Source organism: Peromyscus leucopus, chromosome 7 (genome assembly GCF_004664715.2).
Source record: "Peromyscus leucopus breed LL Stock chromosome 7, UCI_PerLeu_2.1, whole genome shotgun sequence".
Taxonomy (NCBI): Eukaryota; Metazoa; Chordata; class Mammalia; order Rodentia; family Cricetidae; genus Peromyscus; species Peromyscus leucopus.
The window spans coordinates 102557640-102581015 of NC_051069.1; the positions used below are offsets into that span (position 1 = coordinate 102557640).

Here is a 23376-nt window from a genome sequence, read left to right on the forward strand (position 1 = left end):
GGGATGAGCTTTTCCAGAACAAGTGCCTCCTGCTCCATTTCAACCTCAGTAGCGGTAAAGCACTCGGGCTGCGTCTAGCTCCGTCTCATACTATGGTTCAACATGAAGTGCGCAGTCCCAGCGAGAAAGTGGTCCTAAGCGGTCATTGGTGGGGACATTTAGAGTCCAGCGATCCAACTGACAAACAATGGAGCCCTGGACTCCCTAGGCAGCTACCAGGCCACAGGTGATCCAGGACTCGACGTTCTCACGTTTGCTTCCAGATGTTTCCACGTGGCTTCCAAAGCTGCCATAGGCTATGATGCTAGTGAATCCTGGCATTTTGTTTTTTGAAAGCTGAAAGGTGCTTGTGGCAGCTTCTCAGTACTCGGGGATAGTAGGCTGCTGGTTTCTGGTGGCCCTGGCTGCAGGCAGGGGTGGGGGGATTGCGGGGATGGGGGAGGGGGTCCGTTCCGGTTGCCTCTCGCTACTGTCTTTGTCCACCAGGGTGCAGTGTTCCACTTTGCCTAACAGCTCCTGAAGTGAACCCCAAACTGGTTTCCTTGAAACGTTGACTCCTTATTTGACATCACAGCCAGTGAAGGTGTATGTGTGACTCCACACGGTGTAACAGGCATTTCAGAGGGAATGCAGTGGATACTGTGGGCAGTGCCCTGTTTTCTGTTCTTGTGAAAAGGCACTGATTGACTCCACCCACCTCCACCACCACCCCCCATTCACTTCAACTCATCAACTGGATTGGGCCCTACAGCTTTAAAAATCTTGATTTAAAGTTCCTGTCCTCTGCTACCCTGGTAGTTATGGCTAAGATGTAGAGTTGGAGCGGACACTTGCCCAGGCCACTCAGAGACTCAGAGCGGCAGCTAGGAGGGGCCTTCATGGATCTGTTGCTTTGATTGAGACAGGGTCTCGTGTAGCCCAGGCTGGCCTCAAATTCTGGATGTAGCACCTGGAGATGTTGGTGTGTGTGTATGTGTATGTGTGTGTGTGTGTGTGTGTGTGTGTGTGTGTGTGTTTTAAGATTTATTTATTTATTATGTAAACAGTGTTCTGCCTGCGTGCCAGATCTCATTACAGATGGTTGTGAGCCATCCTGTGATTGCTGGGAATTGAACTCGGGACCTCTGGAAGAGCAGCCAGTGCTCTTTAACCACTGAGCCATCTCTCCAGCCCTGCCCTGTGCTTTATTCTTAGACTTTTCTGAATGGGTCTTGGTGATCCCAGCGATTTGGCTGTTTAGCTGATGTGTGTAGCATGAATCTTAAAGAGTCTTATTAATAAAAACAAACCCAGAGCCAGGTATTGGGGTGAACGCTGGAAGATCAGAGAAGCAGACAAGCCACAGCCACCTCGCCTTGCCAATTCCTCAGCTGATCCTGTTTCCTCAGGTTGGAAGCCTCTGAGTCCTTATCTAAATGGATCTCAGCTGAATGTGCTGCTAAAAGCCTAAAAGCTTAACCAACCAGGCTAAAAGCTTAACCAGCCTAGTTCCTGGTTTTCACACCTTATATACCTTTCTGCTTTCTGCCATCACTTCTGGGATTAAAGGCGTGAGTCACCATGCCTGGTTGTTTCCAGTGTAGCTTTGAACTCACAGAGATCCGGTGGATCTCTGCCTCCCAAGTGATAGGATTAAAGGCGTGTGTGCCACCATTTTCTGGCCTCTATGTCTGTCTAGTGGCTGTTCTGTCCTCTGACCCCAGATAAGTTTATTAGGATGCACAATATATTGGGGGACACAATGTCACCACAGATGTGTGCCCTTGTCTCCATGCCTCACCAACAGCACAGTGGATATATAGTCTCAGTTCCTAAGCATCTATGGGCTCCAGATTTTGGGAGCAGAGCCAAAGTAGTAGATGGCTTCCTCAATGACTCTGTTAGCCAAGTCACCCTGTGTGCTGGGCTGAGCGGTAACTTGTTTGATACTCCAGAGCCTGATGAAGTCTACTGATATATTATGTGACTTACACAGAAAATCACCAGCCCCTACCCACAGCTCCACTTCTGAAGTAAAGGTCCACATTGTCACAGGGTCCCTTCCTCTCCCTCCAGAATGTCTCCCGGAGGACATTTGAGCTGGACTACAGCCAGGACCGCTTCCTCAAGGATGGGCTGCCATTCCGATACATCTCAGGAAGCATTCACTATTTCCGGATACCCCGCTTCTACTGGGAGGACCGGCTGCTGAAGATGAAGATGGCTGGGCTGAATGCCATCCAGATGTAAGGAAGGGCACCTGGCTGAGACCCCCTCCCCATACTCACACCTAGCTTTATTGCTCCAATATCAGCTATTCCATTCCTCAGAAGTAGGAGAGAGCCCTGTGTGGATTTCTGAGGGGCTTGTCACAGGCTTGACTGGCCTTTCTTCAGGTAATGAACCACTTCTCACTTGAACTTTGGCATCAGAAATCATAAAATAGAAATCAACTTGAAAAGGCAACAGTGGGGGCCAGTGAACGACTCAGTTTGCTGCTGCCAGACTTGACAGCTGGGTTCGATCCTGGGGACCTACATGGTGGAAGAGAAGAACACACGAACACACACACACACACACACACACACACACACACACACACACACACACATACCAATAAAAGAAGGCAGGATATAGTGAACTCTTGGAACGTACAGGTTACTTTGGACAGAGTGGTTCTACCTGTCGGAGATAGACATCATGTTCCTGTTTATAGCTCATAAAACTTAAATTTCTGCCAAACGTGAGGGAGTTTGGAGGGAGCTGTAGCTGCTGGGGGGTGGGGGGGAGGAGCCTTATGTAGCTGCTTTGGTAGGGGGAGCCTTGTGCTTAGGTCTTTGGAATCCAGCTTGCCTTACTGGGTCAACTTTGAGCCTGGGCAGTGGGTTCCCACCCACGGGCAAGTCCGCATCCCCTCTGACACTGTGAGCTGACTAACTGGGAGGGAAGCTGAGGCAGCTGACCACTCTGGTTTTTCTAGAGCTGATGTGGATTACTGATAGTGTCTTAAAAGATGAAGGATGAGAAAGCCTTAATTTCGTTAGTAGCTAGCTAGGGGGAGTCCCACTTATTATTCTGTTTCTGTGGCCCCTGGCAGAGTGGTAGATACACTGAGTTCTGTAGCCGAGTTTCAATGCGGTCTTATTAAATAAAAGCACACAGCCAAATGTAGGGGTGAAATTCTAAAACCGTGGGGCTACAGGGATGCAAGTGGACTCACCAACAACGGTTGTGTGCTGAGAATGAATGGCTCACCTGCAAATGTGTGTCTCCACCAGAATTGGGGGAGCTGGTTAAGTTTGGTTCATTTCATTTCCTGGCCCGGTATACCTGACAAAAATCCTTTGTCTTCTTGAAGTGATTGGAGAGTTTCCTGTGGTTCGGTTTCCAGTGCTGAGAGCCGAATTCAGGCTTTGCACATGCTGAGCACTTTACCGCTGGGCTACATAGGTCTCCAGACGGGGTGGTTTTCTTGTGTTGTTTTATTTGCTTGGTATGGATGTTTTGGATGCATATATAGCTGTTACGTGTGCATGCAGTGCCCACAGAGGCCAGAAGAGGGCGTCAGATCCCCTGGAACTGTAGTTACAGATGGTTGTGGGAGGCCATGTGGGTGGGAACCAAGCCCAGATCCTCTGAAAGAGCAGGGAATGCTCTTAACCATTGAGCCATCTCACCACCCCCCCCACACACACACACTCCCTCTTTTAAAGATAGGATCTCTCTATGTAGCTCAGGATAATCTAGAACTCAAAATCTGCCTCAACTTCCTGAGTACTAAGATTACAACAGGTAAGTACTAACCCACCAAGCCTGACGCTTTTTTTTTTTTTCCACTTTATTTGCATTGGTGCATTATCTGCATGTATGTCTATGTGAGGGTGTCAGATCTTGGAGTTACAGACAATTGTGAGCTGCCATGTGTTGCTGGGAATTGAACCCAGGTCCTTTGGAAGAGCAGTCAGTGCTCTTAACCACTGAGCCATCTCTCCAGCCCCAACCTGACTTATTTTTACTTTTATTAAAGTGTTTTTGTTTGTTTTGAGACAGGGTCTCTATGTAGTCCTGACTGTCCTGCAACTTTCTATGATGGCTGGCCTTGAACTCACAGATATCCACCTGCCTGTGCCTCCTGGATCCTTGGGATTTAAAGGACAGTGCTGTTTCTTTGTTTTTCAAGTAGAGTCTCATGTAGCCCAGGATACTCTCAAATTTACTGTGTACCTCAGGCTGGCCTTTAACCCCTTATTCTTTTGCCTCCGCTTCCCAAATCCACTGTGCTCCACTCAACATTTATTTATACATATATATATGAGACAGGGTTTCTCCGTGTAGTGTGTATATATGTGTGTGTGTGTGTGTGTGTGTGTGTGTGTGTATGTATGTGTATGTATGTATATGTATATATGTGTATATGTATGTATACATATATATATACATATACATTTTTTTTTCCGAGACAGGGTTTCTCTGTGTAGGTTTTGGAGCCTTTCCTGGAGAACTCACACTGTAGACCAGGCTGGCTTCGAACTCACAGAGATTTGCCTGCCTCTGCCTCCTGAGTGCTGGGATTAAAGGCGTATGCCACTATCACCCGGCCTTAACCTTTATGTTTTAAATAAATATATCTCATATTACTTTAGCATAATAATTAGGGTTCATGTATTTTTTTTTCTTGTTGAATTTTCCAGTGTGCTGGAAGATCTTTCTGTGATAGTTTTCTACAGATTGTTCTAGAGGGCTGGGTTGGGGCTCCATGTTAGAGCGTGTGCCTGGCATGCTTGAGGGTTGTGTTCAATCCTGGGGGTGATAAACTAACTAGCCAGGTATAAAGTGAATTTAAGGGAGAATCTGATGAAGAGAGGTGTACAGAGCTGGCCAAGAAAGCCACCTGAAATAAATCTGTCTGGGCAGGTAAAGGTGGTAAATATCATTCATGTCCCTCGGAGCAGTTGTCTCTGTGAAGATCATCATTTGTAACCCTACCAGATCACCAACCAACAAAAATCTACAAATTAATCTCTATTTTCACGATCTTCTCTGATCACCAGTCAGTAAGCAAAAGAGAATTGAAGAGTCAGGAGTGGTCCTGGACCATCTCCAGCGCTGGGCAGAGGGCATGCACCTGCCTCCTTCGAGTCTAGTTATTTGTCTCCCATCCAAGGACTAACCTGGCTTGGCTCTGCTTAGCTCCAAGATTAGTGTGTTATTGCCACACACTGGGTATTAGTTCTCAACAACACTCCCACTCCTCTTTTAAAAGGTTTTTCTTTATTACACCTTACTTTGTGTGTGTGTGTGTGTGTGTGTGTGTGTGTGTGTATACCTGTGCAAGTGTGTGCTGCAGCATGCATATGGAAGACAGGATAAAGTGTAGAAGCTGACACTCTCCTTACATCATGCAGGTTCCAGGATTGAACTCCTGGGGTCAGGCTTGGCGGCAACACCTTTACCCATGAGCCTTTGCACTGGCCGGTGTTCCACCCTTGGCCTGTGTTTTCAAGTGGTCTTAGAGCCTGAGTTCCCTTCTCTTCCCTCCCGCTCACTACCGTCTGTGAGGATTTTGGCTGTGTGTGTCTTCATAGGTACGTGCCCTGGAACTTTCATGAACCCCAGCCAGGACAGTATGAGTTTTCTGGGGACCATGATGTGGAGTATTTCATTCACCTGGCTCACGAGCTGGGGCTCCTGGTGATCCTGAGGCCTGGGCCCTACATCTGTGCAGAGTGGGACATGGTGAGTGTGTTAACACAGGCCTCTGGTGCCTGGTGGGTGTGAGTTGGGGCAGGAGTGGTGGACAGCGATGGGTGTGGTGTCTGGGCAAAGCAGCTTAAAGCGATCTACGACTCAAAGTCTAGAGCATGTGGTGCTGTGCCTCCATGGGTGTCTGTTCCTTTATCGAGGAGCCGGGCAGAGAGGAGCAGGCTTGAGCCAGAGCACCGGGGCTTCCTCTTGGCCATTCACATACGCACAAAGCCACACAGCAATCCAAACCACAGCAAGAATACTAAAGTAGAAGGAAAGAAAGGGGGCGGGGGGGGGGGAGAAAAAGAGGCTGGAGAGATGGCTGTAGATGTAACCAATCGTCTTATTAAAATAAGAAACACAGAGCCAATGTAAAAGAGAAAGCCGAGAGGTCAGAGCTCAGAGATAAAATCTTACCTCCTGCAGTGCTCCTAACTTCCCCGAGAGAGAGCTTCTTCCTGTTTGTCTGTCTTTAAATAGTCTTTCTGTTCTGCCTTCTCATTGGTTGTAAACCCAACCACATGACTGCCTTGTCACTGCCTGTAAGTACCGCCCTCCAGGTCTTAAAGGCGTATGTCTCCAATACTGGCTGTATCCCTGAACACACAGAAATCTACCTAGCTCTTCTAACCACCACGCTCTTGCTATGGCTCTAATAGCTCTGACCCAGGGCAACTTCATTTATTAACATAAAATTAAAATCACATTTCAGTACAAATAAAATATCACCATAGATGGCTCAGCAGGTAAGAGCACTATCTACTCTTCCAGAGGACCTGGGTTCGATTCCCAGCACCCACATGGTGACTCACAACCATCTTTGATTCTCATTCCAAGGGATACAACGCCCTCTTCTGGCTTCTGAGGGCACTGCATGCACATGGTGCACAGACACACAGGCAGAACACCCATACACATAAAAAGTGAATAAATAAATACATTTTTAAAGAGGGAGAGAAGGGGGAATTTTGCTGCGATGTGGTGGTCATGCCTGTAACAAGCCCTTAAGAGGTGAAGGCTGGAAGATCAAAACTCTCGATGCCAGCCTGTGCCATATAGGGGTTCCAGCTTGAGGCTTAGCTACATAGCGAGATTATCTCAGAACTAAAGGGGGGTGGGTGTTGATTCTCAGAACAAGACCAATAGAGTGATATTAATTTTCCTGTCTTCCAGAAGCCGAGGTCATTTTCCCGTCTCTTTCCCTCCTTGCTGACAAGACTCTCTCATCTGTTTTCATGAAGTGGACAGGGTAACAGCTGCTGTTTTCTGTCTTGTAGGGAGGCTTGCCCGCTTGGCTACTAGAGAAAGAATCTATTGTTCTTCGATCTTCTGACCCAGGTGAGTTACTGACGCCCTTAAAGGATTCTAGCAGATTGGGCGGTTTATATCATTTAAAGATAGGGCTCCTATGTGTAAATACTGGTCAGTAGGGTATCCGTCACCCCTCACCGGATGGTGAGCATTCAGGAGACGCTGCCTCTCGTGGGCTTGAACGGATCTCTCTGATAAGTGGGTCACTCTGCATTCACAACCTGGTTAGCCAAGTTTTCTCTTCCTACACACTGAGTCGGTGACACAGTCGGCTAGTCAGAAGGGCAGGCCTGGTTCTGCAGTGACGTCACTCGGTTTCCTGGAGCCGCGTGTCCTCTGTGTCTTGGCATTTTTGGAATGATTTGTAAATGACAGCTTTTTGTCTTATCTTTTTAAACCACGAGAGATTGTTTCAGCTGTAAAACCCTAAACAGTCATTCAGTTGCATCTGTGTGTGTGTGTGTGTGTGTGTGTTTCCCTCATACCATATGAGCTTATCTTTCCTACTCTGGCCATATTATTCTTGTTCTGACATGTGTTGTCTCCTGAGTCCTCATGACACCTTTATGAAGCATGTGCTTTTGTCTGTCTCTTGAGTTTGTAAATATATGGTTTATTAGATGTTAATTTTGTCTGGATGTAGAGGCACACACAAGTGTAATCCTAACACTTGGAAAGTGGAGGTAGGAGAATCAGGATTTCAAGGTCATCCTCAGCTACATATCAGGTTTTATTTAGTCTAGCCTGAGCTATATGGGACTTTGTCTCAAAAAAAAAAAAAAAAAAAAAAAAAACCTTTAACTTATTTATTTGTTTTGTTTTGTTTTTGAGACAGGGTTTCTCTGTGTAGCCCTGGATGTTCTGGAACTCACTCTGTAGACCAGGCTGGCCTTGAACTCGGAGGTCCTCCTGCCTCTACCTCCCAAGTGCTGGGAACATATATCACCATGCCTTTTTTTAAAAAATGTATATGGGTGCATATATGTTTATGCCCTGTCAGAAGAGGGTGTTGGATGCTCTGGAACTGGAGTTAAAGACAGGCAATATGTGGGTGCTGGGGGTTCAACCTTACACTCTCTATAGTTGTGGATGATCCTGAAGTTCTCATCCTCCTGCCTCCCAAGTGTTGGGATTAGAGGTGTGTGCTTCCATTCCTGGTATACGCAGTGCTGGGGATCGGAAGCCAGGGCCTGGTGCATGCTAGGCAGGTACTCCACCAACTGAGAGAACTTGCTCTTCAGCACCTCTCTGTGCCTCTCGTACCTTGCCTGGTAGGCCTGGCTTCTGACTTTGAGCCCTACAGTGCAGGGTAAGTTGCCAGGTGAACTTGGATAACAGTACTCCTAGCTTGTAGGACCATGTCCAGCTGACTACGGCTGCCTCATTTTCCAAGAGAGCTGCTGAAGGCACGGGATGCACTGGTATCTCCGGGCTTTAAAAGTCAGCCAAGATAGCTTAGCTGACTTAATCCACGAAGCCATCTCTGAGACTTGCACTCATGCACACTCACACAGAAGCATGCACACACACACACACACACACACACACACACACACACGAATAAACTAGTTGACAAAGGTGTGTAACAGTGGCCATACCATCTTGTTTTGTAGATTACTTGTAGCTGTGGATAAATGGCTGACAGTCCTTCTGCCCAAGATGAAGCCTCTGCTCTACCAGAACGGAGGGCCGATTATAACCGTGCAGGTACCTGGGGCTGAGCCTGGACAGGGGAGAAGGGGGAAGGGGGAGCAGCTGTCCGTCAACATTATGTAATGATGCCAGTGATAGCAGGATGTGGTGCTAAAAACGACACTTTAATTGAGATTGAACTTGGGGCAAGTGTTGACCTGTTTCTTCTCTTCGTCTCTTCCTCTCTCGTCTCTTTCTCTCTCTGTCTCTCTCTGTCTCTCTCTCTCTCTCTCTCTCTCTCTCTGTGTGTGTGTGTGTGTGTGTGTGTGTGTGTGTGTGTGTGTGTGTGTGTCTCAGACAGGGTCTTGTCTATCTCAGACTGATTTCAAACTGTGTACCTGAAGATGAACTTGAACTTCTGGTCCTTATGCCTCACCTCTAAGTGCTAACAATACAGGCATGCACCACCACACCATTTTATGTGCTGCTGGGGATCAAACCCAAGACCTTGAGCAGGCAAGCATTCTACCAGCTGAGCTACATCCACAGCCCAGGATCTGCCTTCCAGTATCAAGTACATTTTACGTACTTAAGCCACCACCAAAATAAAAAAATTCCACGACAGAATTAGAACTAGCAAAACAATCAACTTTTAAGTTTTTTATTTGATTGTTTTATTTTAAATTTTTAGATTATCATTTTCCTGTTACATGTATGAATGTTTTTCCTGCAGTATGTATGCATACTACCTGTGCACCCAATGCCTGTGGAGGTCAGAAGTTGGTGTACCATGAATCTTAAAGAGTCTTACTAATAAAATCAAACCTGAGCCAGGTATTGGGGTGAACTGGAAGATTAGAGAACCAGAACAAACCACAGCTAACCTCACCTGGCCAACTTCTCAGCTGGTCTTGTTTCCTCAGACTGGAAGCTTCTGTGTTCTCATCCCAATAGCTCTCAGCTGAACTGCTGCTCAAAGCCTAAAAGCTTAACCAGCCAAATGCTTAACCAGCCAAATGCTTCTAGTTCCTGGTCTTCATGCCTTATAACCTTTCTGCTTTCTACCATCACTCCCTGGGAGTAAAGGCATGTGTCACCATGCCTGGCTGTTTCTAATGTGGCCTTGAACTCACAGAGATCCCAGATGGATTTCTGCCTCTGGAGTGCTCGGATTAAAGGTGTGAGTACCACCATTTTCTGGCCTTTGTATCTAGTGGCTATTCTGTCTCTGACACCAGATAAGTTTATTAGGGTACACAATATTTTAGGGAACACAATACCACCACAAGTTGGCACTGATTGTAGGCAGGGTTTTCCTGTCCTGAGCGCCTGCTTCCAAATAATCCACAGCTGCTTCCCAAATAACTGACTTGGAGACTTAATATAAATTATAAATGCTCAGCTGATAGCTCAGGCTTGTTACTAGCCGACTCTTACACATAAATTAACCCATATTTCTTATCTATGCTTTGCCACGTGGCTTGATACCTTTTCTCAGTACGGCATGCCCATCTTGCTCTCTCTGCGCCTGCCAGCGACTCCTCTGACTCCAGTGACTGCCCTTCTTCCTCCCAGCATCCTCCTAGTCTGGTTTTCCTGCCTAACCTCCTCCTGCCCAGCTATAGGCCAGTGAGCTCTTTATTAGTCAATGCGAGTAATACATATTCATAGTGTACAGGATTATTCCACAAAACTGGATCCCCTGGAACTGGTGATGAATGGTTGTCAGTTGCCATTGTGGGTGCTGGGAACTGAACCTCGGTCCTCTGCAAGAGCAACAAGTGATCTGAACTACTGAGACATCTCTCTTTCATCAATTTTTTAAAACTTTATGTGTATGTGTGTGTACTTATATGAGTTTATGTAAACCACATGCCTTTGGGAATCTGCAGAGTCTAGAAGAATGTGTCAGATCCCCTGGAACAAGTTATAGATGGTTGTGAGCTGCAACACATGGGTGCTGGGAATCAAACCAAGGTCCTCTGGAAAGGGCAGCCAAACAAAGTGTTCTTTGTTTAGGTGGGAGCTCCACCTCAACCCCTGGATGCACCCTGGCATCCCTATACCCAAAGAGTCTGGAATGTTCTGGTAGAAGATCTACCTCAACTCCACTCCCCCATCTCTTTCCCTAAACCCACCCCTTCAAAGTCCACCAAGCACAGCTCCTCCCCCAGAGAGGCTCAAGACCATTCATTCTCACAGGGTATATAAGCTGCATCCCGGAAAACAGACACATGGTTTTCCGGTCTCATCCCCGTCTCCTCTCTGGGAGGCCAGAGAATCACCCAGGAATGCTTTACCCATTAAACCAAGGCTTTTTCTAATTCAGTCTGATTTGGATTGCTGCGTCGGCAGAGGCCTATCGGGGTGCAAAAACCTTTCACTCTTGACTACTGAGCCATCTCTCTCTCTGACTCCTCATGCTACTTTTTTTTTTTTCCCCTTCTCAAATATGGTTTCTCTACATAGCCCTGTCTGTCCTGGCATTCACCATATAGATAGACCTGGCTGGCCTCAAGCTCACAGAGGTCTTCTGCCTCTGCCTCCCAAGTGCTGTGATCAAAGGCATTTGCCACCACCATACCTGGCTCATGTTACTACTTTGTTAATGCCCATGAGTATCTGCTCTGTCCTGAGTGTCCTGCCAATGCTGTTCAGTTCTTCCAGACATCTCCTTTTAAATGTAGAAGTTCAAAAAGAAAGCTGGAGGGATGTTCAGCAGTCAGGAGCACTGGCTGCTCTTCAGAGGACCTGGTTTGAGTCTCAGCACCCACACGGTGTCTGATAGCCATCTGTAACTTCAGTTGCAGGGGATCTAATGCCCTCTTGTGACTTCTGTAGGCACTGCACACACATGGTACACATACATGCATGCAGGCAAAGCACCATACACATAAAATAATAATAAAAAAAAGATCCAAAAAGTGAAGTGACTTGGCCAAGGTTGCCTAGCTGCCAGAATTGCCACAGCACACTTTGTCTGCTGACCCCACAGTGCCTGTTGCAGTCTCTTTCCACCTGCTCCAGGCCCCACAAAGACGCATGGCTGTGGGTGCTACAGCTCCACCTGTTCATCCTCACAAGCAAAAACACGTGTGTCTGTCACTCAGCGCTCAGGAGCCAGAAGCAAAGTTTGTCACATGCCGGGTGTCTTCTGGAAGACATTCCGTCCCTTTCCTCTTCCTTTGTGCAGTTTATGTGATGTGACCGTTTCCTGTGTGGCCTCTTCACGTCGTTCACATGTCCAAGGCCTCTTTCACATCTGCAGTTCTCTGCACATACTTGGGTGTTTCCCTGCTTGTCTTTTAGGTGTTTTGTTTTGTTTGAGGCATAAGTTACCCTGTGTAGCCCAGACTGGCCTCAGACCCAATGATCCTCCTGCCTCAACCTCCTTGGCACTAGGATTATGAGTGTGGTTCCCTATGCCTGGTCCCACCAGCCTCTAACTCACAGTAGCTGAGACTGATCTTGAACTCCTGATGCCCCTGTCTGCCTCCAAATGTTGAGGTTTCAGGTGCACACCTGGCCTGGTTTCTGCGAGGTTGGGAATCCACACCAGGGCTCTTGTACCTACAAAAGCACTCTACCAACTGAACTACATCCAAGTCCCATTCCATTTACTTTTTTTTTTTTTTTTTTTTTTTTTTCAAGACAGGGTTTCTTTGTAGCTTTGGAGCCTTTCCTGGAGCTCACTCTGTAGACCAGGCTGGCCTTGAACTCAGAGATCCGCCTGCCTCTGCCTCCCGGGTGCTGGGATTAAAGGCGTGTACCACCACCGCCCGGCTACTTTTTGTTTTGTTTTGTTTTGTTTTTCAAGGTAGGGTTTCTCTCAGTAGCCCTGGGTGGCCTGGAACTAATTTTGTAGACCAGGCTGGTCTCAAATTTACAGAGATCTGCCTGCCTCTGCCTCCCAAGTGCTGGGATTAAATGCACCACCACCACCTGGCTCCCATTTACTTTTTAAAGATAGGCTCTCACTGGGGCTTGAGAGATGGCTCAGCAGTTAAGAGCACTGATTGCTCTTCCCAAATGGACCTGGGTTCAATTCCCAGCACCCACATGGCAGCTTACAACTGTCTGTAATTGCATTTCCAGGGATCAGCATTCTCATACATACATGCAGGCAAAGCACCAATGCACATAAAATAAAAATAAATAAAGTTTAAACAAAACAAAAGATAGGCTCTCACTGGTCCCAGAGCTTGCAGAGTGACTAGGCTGGCCACCCAGTGAGCCCTGGAGTCTACCTGTCTCCTCATTGCAGCACTGTGGCTACAGACAGGTGCCACTGTGGTTCAGGGAATCCCAACTTGGGTCTTCATGCATTTAATCTTAACCAAGAGGATGAGGCTCATTCAGGTCCTCACTAAGGCATGTCCCCATCCCCTGTTACTGTGCTGTGACAAAGGGTTTTGTATGTTGACTGCGCTAGCCTTGGACCTAACAGTGGCCCCCCTGCCTCTGCCCCTCGGGCCGGCTGGGGTCTCAGGCTCGCACCGCTCCACCCAGCTGTGACGGTTGTTTTGTCTCCTCCAAGTCAAGAGATAGTGAAGGCTTCACCCAGAACGTGACATTGGGGCTTCCCAGGGGAGCCCAGGGAGGTTGAGGGGGGCACTGCAGGAAAGGAGAGGCTGTGTCTGTAACCAGGGTGAAATGGGCCATGCCGAAGCCTCCGTCCTCTGCCCAAGGACATGCAGGCTTTTCCACCTTCGGCCTTCCAGATTCAGGACACCGAATTGGCCCCATGTAATTGTTTATTTTCAGGAGAGGTAAGCCCGGCCGGGGCCACCTAGCATGGGTTTCACATGGAGTGTTAATCTTAGTTTTTACCTAAAATGAGTGAAGCCAAAATCAGGTGTGCTGGTTCATGCCTATAATCCCAGGACCCAGAAGGCTGATAAAGGAGGACTGCTGTGCGTTCAAGGCCAGCCTGGGCTACATAGTGAGTCCTGCACTGAGCCACTGTGTGAAACACTGTCTCAAAACAATAACAAATGAATTTGGCAGTACTCATTTGCTTTTGGGGGGGGTCACTTTCTGGACTGAGGGCTCCCAGGTTCCTTGTGTCTTTTCCAGAAACCTAAGAACCACACAGTGACAGACAGCAGAGTGACCTCAAGGTCAACACAGAATCAGAGCCATCGCACGGAGCCGTTGCTGCGAGAGAGCTTTGGCTCCTGAAGTTAGAACAGTGGTTCTCCACCCGGGGGTCACAAGGGTCACATATCAGATATCCTGCCTATCAGATATTTACATCACAATTCCTAACAGTAAAATTACAGTTATGAAGTAGCAATGAAAATAATTTTTTGGTTGGGGGTCACCACCACATGAACTGTATTAAAGGGTCCCAGCATCAGGAAGGTTGAGAACCGCTGAATTAGAGTAAAACTCGCTAGTGTCTGGGGCCTCGGTCTCAGCTGGGGTTACTGTTGCTGTGATGAAACACCATGACCAAAAAACGTGGGGAGGAAAGGTTTGTTCAGTTTATGCTTTCACATCACTGTTCATCACTGGAGGAAGTCAGGGCAGGAACTCAAACAGGGCAGGAACCTGGAGGTGTGTGTGTGGTGTGTGTGTGTGTGTGTGTGTCCGCGGGCGCCACTGCACACATGTGGAGGTCAGAGGGCAAGGTCCAGGATTGGCTTCACTGTATACTCCAGGTTAGTTGGTTCAGGAGCCTCTGAGTGAGTCCCTTGTCTCTGCCCACCCCCATGCTATCCCCCTACCCCCATCCTGCCAGATTATTGATGCTCGCCATCCACCATGTCCAGCTTTTCCCATGCGTTCTGGTATTGACCTTGGGTTGTTCGGCTTGTCAAGCTAGCTCCTTTACCCACCAAGCCGTCTTCCCACCTGTTTTGATTGACAGGCTTGGGATATGGATGTCTTTTCCCACAATGCACCTGGTATGTACAATGCATATGTACATCCAATTAGACATAGGTATAAGATTGCAAATAGGGGATTCTTCCTAAAAAGCTCACACAGAGGACAGTGCACATGCACTCCAAACCAGTTCAGCCTGGATCTGCCCCTGCCTCCCTTCCCGGATATGGGGTATGTTTTGGGTGTATGATGTGAACTTGAGTTTCCAGGGATTGCTAAGGCTGCATTGGCATCTGGTGATTTCTCAGTCTTCTTTCTAAATACCCAGGTTGAGAATGAATATGGCTCCTACTTCACCTGTGATTATGACTACCTGCGTTTCCTGGCACACCGCTTCCGTTACCATCTGGGTAATGACGTCCTTCTCTTTACCACCGATGGGGCGAATGAAAAATACCTGCAATGTGGGACCCTGCAGGGCCTGTATGCCACTGTGGATTTTGGAGCAGGTTAGTATTTGTGGCAACTAGGAAATGCTGCTTAAAGTTGGTTTTCACTCACTGACTGTCGGCACAGCTGTTGCTTAAGCGGCTTGAGCAGATAGAATGAGGGGTCTCAGCATTTCCTTTACCATGTGAGCTAGTCGGCTGTGCGTTACTGTGGCAAGATGCCTGAAGCCATCAACTTATAAAGAGGGGAAGTTCAATCCACAGTCTGTTTGTCCTGTAACAAGAGAGAGTCCTTCGGGGAGCATATGATAAAGGAGACCATTCACCTCAGGACCTGAAATCTCAAGAACCAGAGAAGACACTGCCACAGTCTTTCAGGAACATGTCCCCAGTGACCTAAAACCTAAGCCCTCCTCTTGACAGGGTCTCTCATAGCTAGGCTGGCTTCTCACTCATGGTCTAGCCAAGGATAGCCTTGAGCTTCTGACCCCCTTCCTTCCATCTCCCAGGAGCTGGGGTTCTAGATGTGTGCTACCACTGCCCTCAGCCTTTTCCTACTGTTCATCCACCTCTGTACAAGATTCAAGTGATGGGCCAGCAGGATGGCTCAGTGGTTAAGGGTGATTGCTGTCAAGTGGGATGACCTGAGATTGATTCCTGGGACCCACATGGTGGAAGGAGAGACCTAACACCTACAGGTTATCCTCTGACCACCAAGCATTCCATGGCATGTATGCACTCATGCATGTATACACGGACACACACACAAAGCAACTAAATAAAAATGTGATAAAGAACAGATTCAAATGGAGATTAGAGGTTTTAAAACAGGGCTGGAGAGACTGTGTAGTCGGACTTTTTTTTCCTGCCAGCCAGTTCCCAGAAAACCACAAAGAATTATTAATTATAAAGGCTCAGCCAATTGCTCAGGCTTGTTACTAGCTAACTCTTACATTTTAAATTAACCCATATTTCTTTATCTAACAGCTTTCTGGACTACTTGTAGCAGGCTGGCTCGAATCACAGAGATCCGCTTCTGTCTTGGATTAAAGCGTGCACAAGCTTATTTTTATCTACACTCTGCACGTACTCTTTTCATCAAGTTATTCTCAAGATTCTGAGACTCCTCCCCTTCTTCCTTATGCTCTCTTTTTGGCTGCAAATCCCGCCTAACCTCTATCTGTCCAGCTGTTGGCCAGTCAGCTTCTTTATTAACCCAGTCACAGTGACACATATTCATACAGTGTAAAGGAATATTCCACAAGACGGTACAGCAGTTAAGAGTTCTTGTTGCTCTTTCAAAGAACCAGGGTTTGATTCTCAGCACCACATGACATCATACATCAAACAGACAAAACACTTTTTATAATAGAAACTTTAAAACAGGCTGGAGGTATGTCTCAGTAAATAAGAGCGTTGGCTGCTCTTCTAGAGGACCTAGGCTTGATTTCCAGCACCTACATGAAGGTTCACAATCATCTATGACTCCAGTTCGGGGGTGATACAGTGCCTTCTTCTGAACTCCATGGGCACCTACATGCAAGTACACAAACACATAAATAAAAATATTTTTTTAAAATGTGAGTTCAAGGCTAGTCTTGACTATGTAGCAAGTTCAAGGCCAGTCTAAGCTATATGAGACCCTGACTTTAAAAAAACAAAACAACAACAACAACAAAAAAAAACCTTTTCAGGGCATAGTGTGCATAACTGTAGTTCTGGTATTCTGGACATGGGGCAGGAGGCAGGAGGATTGCTTTAACTTAGAGGCCAGCCTGGACTACAATACACAATATAATAAGTTCTAGGCTAGAAAGACCACATATTAAGACCCTGTTTTAAAAAGATTCACACAACGCCGGGTGATGGTGGCGCAAGCCTTTAATCCCAGCACTCGGGAGGCAGAGGCAGGCAGATCTCTGTGAGTTCGAGGCCAGCCTGGTCTCCAAAGTGAGTTCCAGGACAGGCGCAAAGCTATACAGAGAAACCCTGTCTCGAAAAACCAAAAAAAAAAAAAAAAAAAAGATTCACACACAAGGGGACTGGCTCAGAGGTTAAGAGTATTTGCTGTTCTTGCAGAGGACCTGAGTTCAGTTCCCAGCACCTACAGGCTCGCAACCATAGTCCCAGGGGATCCAACACCCTCTTATAGCCTTGGCGGGCACTGCATGCATGTGGTACTCAGGCACACACTCAAGCACACACATGTACACATAAAATAATAAATAAGTGGCTGGAGAGATGGTTCAGTGGTTAAGAGCCCCTACTGGTCTTCCAGAGACTCGGGTTCAATTCCCAGCACCCACATGGCAGCTAACAACTGTCTATAACTCCAAACTCTGACATCCTCACACTTAGGTACATGCAGGCAAAATGCCAACTCACATAAAATATAAATATAAATAAATAAATAAATTCTTTTTATAAAGAAGATACACACATAAAATGAGAAGCAGAGAAGGGAGGGGGAGGAAAGGAGTGGGGAGGACAGGGAAGTGGAGGGGAGGGCAGGAAATAAGTAGTTTGAATGGCTGAGGCATACAGATAGTCTTCATTCACCACAGAATAACACAGAGTGGCCTCTTCTCCTTGAACCTGCTAATTAGCTGGTAGATACCTGTGGCTCTCTTGTGTGGACAGAGCTGTGGAGTCACAAGGACGGTGTCTAGAGCAGGCCCACCCTGGAAGGGAGCAGCTGGGTCAGTGGCTGGCAAAAGGCAGGCATGCGTAGGGAAAGGGGGTGCAGTTTTAAAGGCAGACCTGTGGGCCTGTGTTCCGGCAAAGCCATGGAGGCCTGCTGAGGGAGACGGCTGTGGTGTGTGGTCCCCACACACCCTCACATGGGTGGCCTGGGCTCTTCTAGAGCCAGTTTACAGAGATTCCATGGCTCTTTCGGCCTTGAACCTCCTGTGGATTAGGAGAATGCCTATGATGTTCATGTCTGGAAATTACAAAGGAACAGAAGAGGCGTGGGGAAGGCAGGGGACTGTCTCACTCAGTTTACCTTGACCTCTGGTATGCTTGCTGCACCCCCTCCCCAGTGCTGGGGTCACACAGGCACGCATCACTCCCCCAGTTCATGTGCACTGGAGCCCGAGCCCAGCCTTGTGCTCCACTCCAGCCCAGTTTGGATTATTACAACAAATGAATAAGTCAGGTGTAATGGTACACTCCTGTTCTCTCTCTCCAAAGACTGAAGCAAGGAGATCATTTTGAGTTGGAGATCAGTCTGTGTTGCATGGTGAATTCCATGCCAGACTGAGCTTCACAGTGAGACCTTGTCTCAGGAAAAATTAAAAGAAATAAACAAAAAATTACTGTATTGTTCACAGTTCTGGGCACTGCAAGGCCCAAGATCAGGGCTCCCAGGGGTGCTGTGCTGAGTGAGGCTCTCCTTCTGCTTCACATATCAGCTTGTTGAATCCTTACATGGTAGAAAGGGGTGAGGGGTCCCCTCAATTATAAAACATTAAATGTCATTCATTCATAATGGAAAGGGGAGGGACTGGCTAAGTCACTTCCTGGAAACTCCACATCTATAAGACAAACATTTTTCATGTGTTTATTTTTATTGAGGGGATGTTCAAGAGCTATGGAGCATGTGTAGAGGTTGGGATAGCTGTGGGACTCATTTCTCTCTTTGTATTGTGTGGGTCCTGGGGATTGAACTCGGGTCATCAGCCTTGGTGGCAAGCACCTTTTTCCTTTGAGCCCTCTTGCTGGCCCTCCACTTCCTATACATTTTATATGGGATTAGAGTCCAACTTGTGAATTCTATACCAGTGACCATAGCAGGCTGGCTCAACTTCTTATGCCTATGACTGACTTTTCTTCTCCCTCTTGAAATTTCCAGTCAAGAATGTCACAGAAGCTTTCCTAATCCAGAGGAAGTTTGAACCCAAAGGACCTTTGGTAAGAACTGGGTGTGTGGTATAGACTGTGGGCTTGTGCCAACTCATCACAACTGCTCCCAGAGGAGGTGACAGGCTGCAGAAGAGAACATGTGCATCTTGGGTGTTATTTTTTATTTATGGCTCTGGGATGAGCAGCTGATGGGTCTTGGGGGTAGGGGATATAGCCCTTCTGGACTCCTGAGTGATAACTGGGGCAGATAGACTGAGTCTGGGGTAGTTCCGGGCTCAGAACTCAGTGTGTAACTGAGGCTGACTGTGAACTCCTGAGCCTCCTGCTTCCTCCTTCCAGACACTGGGAATAATCGTGCACTGCCTTGCCCAGCTTTACGTGGTGAATCAGACCCAGGGCTTCCTGCATACAAAGGATGGCGTTCTACGAACATCCACAGGGAACACGCCAGTGGCTCTGATTTGAGGGGCCTAGGAGTGCCTGGGCCAGGATCTGGTTCACATGTGTATTTTTTTAAGATTTATTTTATGTCTGTGTAGAATCCCCCTGGAGCTGCCTGATGTGGGGTCCCGGGAACTGAACTCCAGTTCTCTGGAGGAACCACGGTTGCTCTTATCCTCCAAGCCGTCTCTAGCTGAGAGACTTGTGTCTTAACTCTCTGAGCTTCTCCACCTCACTTGAGGATCCGGTCGAAATGCAGAATTCGTTCTGCTGGGCCTGGGTGGACCCGATGGTCTGAAGAAGCACCAAGGATGTAGTTTTGCTGAGCAGTTCTGGGGCTGCTGGGAGTTGTGAGGCGGTGGATGGGCCGTCATCAGCCCCAGACTCTCCGCTCTAACCTCCTGGCTGTTGCAGCAGCTGGTGTTGGCTGTACACCGAGCACAACAAGCTTTGTTTGCAGAAGAGCTCTGCTGGAGCTCTTCGGGTGGAGCTATTTCCTGGAACCTCTCCAGGTTTCCTTTTTCATTTCTGATGTTTGAGCTGATGTTAAGTTGCTTGTGGACAGATCGTCCTCATGTTAGCTGGTGAGTCTCAAGATCAGTATTCAGACAAAAAGAGTGAATTGTGTGTGAAGACTGAATTTGGAGCTGGTTTTTTGTTTTTAATTAAGGTGTTATGGGGAGCCCACCAGAGATGACCGCTCAGACACAGCTTATAGCCAGTTGAAAGTCTTTGGGGCTACGCTCAAGCACTGAGGACCTTGGTGTGACTCCTACCATTTGAACCCTCTTATCTAGCTCAAGAGCAGCAGGGAGGGAGATTTGCTCAAGCATGAAGTTTAGCAGAAACTATGATAAGCTGTTAGTTGCAGGGGGATATTTGCTCAAGCAAGCAGTTTAACAGAAGCTGAGATAAGCAGTTATCTTAGGGGCTCTCTGTACAAGCAGGCAGTTTAACAGAAGCCAAGATAAGTTAGCTGGGGCATCTTGGCCTCAGGGCCTAGAGCAGAGCTGGATAATTTTCCACTGGATTGTCTGTCAAGGAGCTCAAGTTCTAGGTAATCCTGAAATGAACTCAGCAAAAATACAAGATGGAGGAACCTCTACACTGTCTTGCCCTGTCACACAGGGATTGAATGCAGGGCTTACACATGTAAGCAATTTCTCTACTGACAAGATAGATCCCCAGCCCTTGGGTTTTTGTGTTTTCATTTCCAATAGTCTTGCTAGGTGGTCTGCAGTTGGTTTCAGATTGATTAACTATGTAACCCAGGCTGATTTTGAACTCATAATCCTCCTGCCTCAGCTCACCAAGTGCTTGGGTTATGTTTATGCACCACCATGCCTGACTGTATTAATTATTTATGAAAATATCGTGTTGGACTAAATGTTTTGGCGTTGGGAGAAGGGGACATGGAACGTTGGGGCAGCTAACAAAACTGATGTAAGTAAAAAAAGGATCAGTTGTCCCCGGCCTGGAGAGATGCTCAGTAGTTAAGAGCACTGACTGTTTTTCCAGTGGACCTGAGTTCAATTCCCAGCACCCACAGGATGACTCAGTTGATTTTTTATTTTATAATTTATTTTTATTTTATGTTCATTGGTGTTTTGGCTGCATATATATCTGTGTGAAGGTGTCAGAAGCCCTGGAAATGGAGTTACAGACAGGTATGAGCTGCCATGTGGGTGCTGGGAATTAAACCCACATCCTCTGAAAAAGCACAGTGCCCTTAACTACTGAGCCATCTCTCCAGCCCCAGCTTTGTTGATTTTTAAGGTAGTGGTGGCACACACCTTTCATTCCAGCAATCCCAGTGCCCAGGGAGGCAAAGGCAGGTGGATTGCTATTGAGTTCAAGGTCAACCTGGTCTACAGAGTAAGTTCCAGGGAAGCTGAGGCTATCCAGAGAAACCCTGTCTCAAAAAAAGAAAAGAAAAGAAAAGACAAAAGAAAGAAAGAGAGAAAGAAAAGAAAAAGAATCAGCTGGGCGGTGGTAGCGCATGCCTTTAATCCCAGGATTTAGGAGGAAGAGCCAGGTGGATCTCTGTGAGTTCAAGGCCAGCCTTGTCTACAGAGTGAGATCCAGGACAGGCACCAAAACTACACAGAGAAACCCTGTCTCAAAGAAAAAAGAATCAGTTGTCCCAAAATATTCATGGGGGATTGGATATTGGACGTAAGATTCTGAACCCTCGGATACTGGAATCAGTGGCTGCTCAGATCCCTTCCATAAAATGGTGCAGTTCTTGTAGGCTTATATTGTATATCCTATCCTAGGCTTAAATCCTTTCAAGGTTGCTTAAACCTGATGTAGCACAGATGCTGTGTGGATATTTTACTTTATTATTTAGGTAATAATGAATGCTAGGGATGGAACCTAGGGCTTCATTCATGCTGGACAAGCATTCTCCCGATGCAGCTGCATTCCCAGATGTTTCTGACTGGCAGTGGGTTGGCTCTATAATGCAGAGCTTGTATTGAGCAAGATGAGATGTCCCAGTTGGCTGACACTCATGGACAGGGTGTTGACCCCTCCCCAGCTCTAGGTTAAGCATGCACATCAATCTCCCTTACCACCTGTTCCTTGGAGAAGTGGACAGGACATTACAGGAACACCTCAGCATTATTTGAAGGTCAAAGCATCTCTTAAGTGCCGCCCCCTTTCCCTCTTCAGATCAATTCTGAGTTCTATACTGGCTGGCTAGACCACTGGGGTGAACCCCATTCCACAGTGAAGACTGAACTAGTGGCTGCCTCCCTCTATGACCTGCTTGCCCGTGGGGCCAGTGTGAACTTGTGAGTATCCAGTGCTGGGAGAGGGAGTCCTTTAGCTGTGCTCACAGTGAAGTCCATGTATTCTCTTGTTTCTCTGTAGGTACATGTTTATAGGTGGGACCAATTTTGCCTATTGGAATGGTAAGATTCACTTAACATCCATTAGTAAAAGCTTGTTCTGTTTCTGATGCGTGATTTGGGAGATGGTACCTGTGGCCAGTTTCCATTTTCTGTTTCCGTTTGTCTTCTAAATTTTCTAACACATAAGAATTATTTTAGTGTGTAAAAAAAAAAAAAACCTTAGGGGACATAATTTGATTGTTAAAGGTCTTATTTTCAGCCAGGTGTCTCTGGCAGTCTAGTATGGCTGTGTGTGTTTGTTTACATGTTCTGCTTTGGGGGGTGTGTGTGTGTTTATATGTTGTGCAGGTGCATGTGTACATGTGTATCTGTGGATACCCATGTATGTGGAGGCCAGGAACAACCTCAGGTGTCCGTCCTCAGGCCCCAGCTATCTTTTTTTTTTTTTTTTTTTTTATAAAAAGGTCTCTCATTGATCTGGAACTTACCAAGTATAGTCTACCAGCCCTTGAGCCAAGGGATCCTCTTGTCTCCATGGCTCTGCCTCCCCTGATATTTCTCTCTCATTTTTCTGTCATTTTCTTGCTTCAAATCCCCACACACATGTGCCTTAAGCACGCACCGCTCCCCTGTGGTGCTAATAACTTGCCATGTAAGACAGGGTCTTGATTGAGTTCGAGCCCACATTAAGAAAAGCTGGGCAAGCCAGGAGTGGTAGTACGCCCCTTTAATCCCAGCACTCCGGAGGCAGAGCATGTTGAAACCAGCCTAGCCGATAGAACAAGTCTCAGGACAGCTAGAGCTATACAGAGAAAACCTTTTCTCCAAAACAAAATGAAAGGAAAAGAAAAACCAGGCATGGTGAGGTGAACTTCTATAATCTTAGTGCCAGGGAGGGGAGGCAGGCAGACTCCTGGGCTTGCTAGCCAGCCAGTGTAACTGAATTGGGAGCTCCAGGCCGATGGGATACCCTGCCTCCCAAACCAGATTAAGGGCCAGGGAGATGGTGCAGTGGCTACTGCCAGGCCTAATAACCTGAGTTTGATCCTCAGGACCTACGTGGTGGAAGGGGAAAAAAAGGGAAGAAAAGTGACCCCGGAAACTGACCTCCACATAAATGCCATGGTACATATACAAACAAAATTAATTTTAACTTAGTTTTTTCACCCATTTAAGACAAGATGGGTAGCTTCTAGCTTATATATGCATATGTCCACCTGTGCATGCCCACACATGTATGCCCACCTGCACATACAATGCACCTGTGTGCA

The 23376-nt window shown here is 47.1% G+C and overlaps 1 protein-coding gene across 1 annotated transcript in view; it reads left to right on the top strand.

Moving 5' to 3' along the window:
• Positions 1–23376, top strand: part of Glb1 (galactosidase beta 1) — a 76457-nt gene that overhangs the window by 14537 nt on the left and 38544 nt on the right. Inside the window, exons 2-9 of the mRNA XM_028892981.2 lie at positions 2056–2225; positions 5565–5715; positions 7002–7066; positions 8649–8742; positions 14825–15005; positions 18799–18857; positions 21924–22045; positions 22125–22165. Of these exons, the coding sequence (XP_028748814.1) occupies positions 2056–2225; positions 5565–5715; positions 7002–7066; positions 8649–8742; positions 14825–15005; positions 18799–18857; positions 21924–22045; positions 22125–22165 (883 nt within the window). The remainder of the gene's footprint in view (positions 1–2055; positions 2226–5564; positions 5716–7001; positions 7067–8648; positions 8743–14824; positions 15006–18798; positions 18858–21923; positions 22046–22124; positions 22166–23376) is intronic.